At 44.7% G+C, this 5,057-nt stretch overlaps 1 protein-coding gene and 1 non-coding gene across 4 annotated transcripts in view; both read left to right on the top strand.

Moving 5' to 3' along the window:
- Positions 1 to 5,057, top strand: part of BSDC1 (BSD domain containing 1) — a 31,744-nt gene that overhangs the window by 1,661 nt on the left and 25,026 nt on the right. For 2 of the 3 annotated variants that reach the window (XM_037738260.1, XM_037738259.1), the window contains exon 3: positions 3,187 to 3,192. The exons of the other annotated variant lie outside the window; for it this stretch is intronic. In XM_037738260.1, the coding sequence (XP_037594188.1) occupies positions 3,187 to 3,192 (6 nt within the window). The remainder of the gene's footprint in view (positions 1 to 3,186; positions 3,193 to 5,057) is intronic. 3 annotated transcript variants of the gene reach the window in all.
- LOC119471137 lies at positions 4,923 to 5,028 on the top strand. The gene has a single exon (XR_005200135.1). It is a non-coding gene; the product is annotated as a U6 spliceosomal RNA (small nuclear RNA).

Raw genomic sequence — 5,057 nt, 5'->3', positions numbered from 1 at the left:
TTTTTATTTTGTTTTGAGACAAGACTCTCACTCTGTCACCTAGGCTAGAGTGCAGTGGCAGGGTCTCAGCTCACTGCACCTCTGCCTCCTGGGTTTAAGCAATTCTTGTGCCTCAGCCTCCCAAGTAGCTGGGATTACATGCATGTGCCACCGCTCCTGGCTAATTTCTGTATTTTTAGTAGAGTTGGGGTTTTGTCATCTTGGCCAGACTGGTCTTGAACTCCTCACCTCAGGTGAGCCACCAGCCTCAGCCTCCTATAAAGTTCTGGGATTACAGGCGCGAACCACCACACCCAGACCCAGACGTCTGGGGGTGTTTTTATTCCTCCCCTAGCTAGCCTGGGGACTCCTTGACAGCCTCTCAGCAGTAACCCAGCAAATCTGAGAATGCCCTGAGCTGTTTATGTTGCTGATAAGGACTAAGAGAGAGGATTAACATTTGATAGAGACCTGAAAGTAGCATGCTACCTACTGGGTAATTTCCTAGCAGGGAAGTCTGACATTCATTCAGCAAATGTTGCATAAGGACCTCCTGTGTTTCTCTCAACGTTGGTCTTAACATAACTTAAGAAAAATAGATAATTGGCCAGCATTCCATCTTAATTCTTGGGGAATTCCCAGTTAAAAGCTGGGGTGGGGTTGGAGATAGTTGTTCATGCCTTTTTGGAAAGAGAAGACTTAATTTCCCCTTTTTTATTTTCTTACTCTTATATGTCCTTGGGCAAGTTTTTTGTTTTGTTTTGTTTTTTGAGATGGAGTCTGGCCCTGTCACCCAGGCTGGAGTGCAGTGGTGCTCACTGCAACCTCCGCCTCCTGGGCTTCCAGGTTCAAGCAATTCTCCTGAGTCAGCCTCTCAAGTAGCTGGGATTACAGGCTTGTGCCACCACGCCAGGCTAATTTTTATATATTTTTAAGTGTAGACAGGGTTCACCATGTTGGTCAGGCTGGTCTGGAACTCCAGACCTCAGGTGATCCACCTACCTCGGCCTCCCAAAGTGGTAGGATTACAGGTGTGAGCCGCCACGCCTGGCCTCTTGGGCAAGTTTTTAAACCTCTAGGCCTCAGTTTCTCATCTGTAAAATGGGGATACTAACAATACCTAATGAGATTGTAGTGAGGGTTAAATGTTAATATATGTAAAACACTAAGAACAGTACCTAGCATACAGTAAGTGCTATATAAGCATTAGCTGTTACTTATTAAGTGCTCAGGCTGATGGGAAAAACCTCTTAGATACCACCACCAATCTGTTTTTTCTTTTCATTTCTTTCTTTTTTTTTTTTTTTTTTTTTTTTTGTTTTTTTTTTTTTTTTTTTTTTTTTTTTTTTTTTTTTTTTTTTTTTTTTTTTTTTTTTTTTTTTTTTTGAGACGGAGTTTCGCTCTTGTTACCCAGGCTGGAGTGCAATGGCGCGATCTCGGCTCACCGCAACCTCCGCCTCCTGGGTTCAAGCAATTCTCCTGCCTCAGCCTCCTGAGTAGCTGGGACTACAGGCACGCGCCACCATGCCCAGCTAATTTTTTGTAGTTTTAGTAGAGACAGGGTTTCACCATGTTGACCAGGATGGTCTCGATCTCTTGACCTTGTGGTCCACCTGCCTCGGCCTCCCAAAGTGCTGGGATTACAGGCTTGAGCCACCACACCCGGCCCCTTTTCATTTCTTTCTTGGTCTTTTGGTGCTTTCTTATTTTTATGTCCCATTCTAGCTCCATCTGGACCACTCACTTCTCGGCACTCCTTAGAATACATTGCCCTGGAGACCACAGCTATGAGATGGTGCTATTATCTGCTTTCCTCTGCTCCTGACTTCTTCCTGTGTATTGTCGAGGGCAATATGACTGACACAAATACTTGTGCATACACATTGTTAGAGAAAGGTACATCGTTGCTCTATATACTTACCAGAAAGAAAAAATTAAAAAGAGAAAGGCACATTGCTCTTTGGTTCCATCACAGATTCCCCAACCTCATCTGGGCTCACATACTCTTCAGCCTCCAATTTGCTTCTCCTCCCCTTAACTTCAGAAACTTTCCCAAAACCTCTCTTCCCTCAGGTCCCCTACTTAGCCACTTTATTCCTTTCACTTCCAGGAGACAACCTTGTTTACTTTTTGAAATTTGAGGTCAAGAAACAGGATCTTTAACTCCCTCCCCACCGTGGAAGCTACCGCCTATAGACTTATCTATACTCACACTCAGCTTCACCTACTGGTTGCCAAATCCAGTGGGTGGTTTTCAGCCCTTATCTTCCTGGAGCTTTCTGCTACATTTGACACTAGTGATCACTCCCTTTCTTGAAACTCTACTCTCTTGGCTTTTGTAACATGATTCTTTTCTAGCCCTCAGTCAACATACCTGTTCAGTTACCAAATCCAACTTCTGCTTACTATCTCTTGAACCAGTCTCATACTCTCCATCTTTACTAGCACTATATTCATATTATTCTATTTTTTTTTTTCCTGGATTTTTGCAGTAGCCTCCTGACTGGTCTTCCTTCCTCTTCTGATCTTCTCACCTCTGAACCTTTCCTCCATTCCAGTCACTGGAGTGATTTATTGAAAAGACAAATCTCATGTCCCACCCACTTCAAACCTTTGGTGGCTCCCCATCATCCATAGGGCTGATCCTGGTTGCCATTTGCCTCTCCAGCTTTATTCGTCACCACTCCTGCTTCACATTTTATGTCCATCAGGACTGTAATGTTTGTAGGCGTCAGTAAACCCCATGTCAATATTCCTTAGCTAACTCCTGTTCTGTTTTGTTTTGTTTTGTTTGAGACAGGGTCTCACTCTCCAGGCTGGAGTGCAGTGGCATGATTACAGCCCACCGCAGCCTCGACCACCCGTTCTCAGGTGATTCTCCCACCTCAGCTTCCAGGGTAGCTGGGGCTACAGGCGTGCACCACCACACCTGGCTAATTTTTTTTTTTGTGGTTTTGCCATGGTATCCAAACTGGTCTCAAACTCTTGGTCTCAAGCAGTCCTCCTGCCTCGACTTCCCAAAGTGCCGGGAGTACGGGCGTCAGCCACTGCACCTGGGCCCTGTCAATACTTTTTGACTAACTCCTTTTCATTCTTTAAGGGTCCATTCGAGGTCTCCAGCCACCACATCTTCCCAACCTCCCCATAGTACAGTGGCTGCTGCTCTGCCCTTGCACATCAGTACCATTATGGGAGCATTTTCCCCAGCAGACTGTGACCTGCTTGAGGGCAATGTCTGTTCCTATTGTCTGCTCAGAGCTCACAGTCTAGCGGGAAGACAACCATTTACTAAATAGTCACATAAATGGTTACATAATTGAAATTTCGGTGGTCCATGTAAATTTAACAAACATTTTTCGAGCACCTACTATATGCTCTGTGTCAGACGCTGGGGAACCATGAGGGAACAAAACACATAGGATATGTGTTCACAGAACTCACAGTTTATCCAGGAAGGCAGACATTGAACAGGTCATCATAAGTCTAAAGTATGATAAATGTTAAAGAAGAGATAAAGCAGGGAGAGGCAGCTGAGCCTGAGGAGGCAGCAGGGAAGCTTCTTTAGGGAAATGAAGCATAGAAGCATAGACCTTAAGGATGAACAAGAGTTTTCCAGGTAAAAGGGCTCCTTCATTGTGTTTGCCCACTTGTTTATTTTGAAGAGTTAGAACTCTGTATCAGGGAGAGGAAATAATGTGTTAAGATACCCTGAGGCAGAGCAGATACTAGGGCATTTTAGAAACTTAAGGAAGGCCAGCTGGAGCTCAGTGAAGGGCACAGTGGCAGGGGATGCATGTCTGCCAGAGGTCAGGTTATATAGGCCTTGTAAGTAAAGGTGGATTTTTAACTTGCTCTTAGGATAGTGTGTAAACTTCAAGAGTGTAAAGCAGCGTAATCTGCCCTGACAGACAAAGCACACACTGGGTGAAATAAGGAGAATGAAGTCGAGGTAGCTGAGACAACCTGGGAGGAATCCAGATGAAAGAGCAAGTTGGCCTGGACTAAGGTGATAGCAGTGTGGATGGAAAGAGTGAATCGATAAATGACCTGAGGCACAATTTTATGGTACCATGAAATATTTTTAAACTTTTTAATAAAAATAAATGACTCCTCCACCCCCAATTAAGGAGTCCTGAGTCAATTGGAGGCATGTTTACCACCTCCAGAGAAGCCTGTAGCTGATACCTGAGACTGTCCCATTCAGAAACTTTCCAAGCTAATGAAAGTGGGCAGGCCCTTCCCAGAAGAACAAACCACAGGAGTGCTCAAAAACATGCTTTAAAAAAATGCAGATGATGGCCAGGTGGTGGCTCACGTCTGTAATCCCAGCACTTTGGGAGGCTGAGGTGGGCAGATCACGATGTCAGGAGTTCAAGACCAGCCTGGCCAACATGGTGAAACCCCATCTCTACTAAAAATATTGCCAGGTGTGGTGGCAGGCGCCTGTAATCCCAGCTGCTCGGGAGGCCGAGGCAGAAGAATTATTTGAATCTGGGAGGTGGAGGTTGCAGTGATCCGTGATCGCATCATTGCACTCCTGTCTGGGCAACAAAGCGAGACTCCATCTCAAAAGAAAACCATGCAGGTGATTATCCCTGTGTAAAATGAGAGGGCTTGCTGGGAGAGTGGCCACTGAGATACTCCAGGAAGGCATCCTAGAGTGGGTGAATCTGAAGCAAGACAGGGCAAAACCTAGAAGTAAGCTGAGGGCCTGCTATCTCAAGTGAGGTCTGGGTGCAGGCTGAGAAGCAGATTGGTTTAAGAGAAACAAATATGAATTCTGCCCAAAGGAGCTTTGTACGTGAATAGAACCTTGGGATGGTAGAACCAAGAAGGCCTCCAAGAGAATCTGATCTAGTCTTTGTTTTGACCGCTTCCTCCCTTTACTAAATGTAAAAATCACAAGTCATTTTACTGATATTAAATTGTTAAGAATTATTCATGTGCTCGCTTCGGCAGCACATATACTAAAATTGGAACTATACGGAGAAGATTAGCATGGGCCCTGCCAAGGATGACACACAAATTCGTGAAGTGTTCCATATTATTATTATTATTATTTTTTTTTTTTTTTTTTT

The sequence above is a fragment of the Cebus imitator genome, unplaced genomic scaffold, assembly GCF_001604975.1.
Source record: "Cebus imitator isolate Cc_AM_T3 unplaced genomic scaffold, Cebus_imitator-1.0 Scaffold51, whole genome shotgun sequence".
In the NCBI taxonomy this organism is placed as follows: Eukaryota; Metazoa; Chordata; class Mammalia; order Primates; family Cebidae; genus Cebus; species Cebus imitator.
Note: the sequence above shows the minus strand (reverse complement) of the source record. Positions and strands in the feature narration are given on the sequence as shown.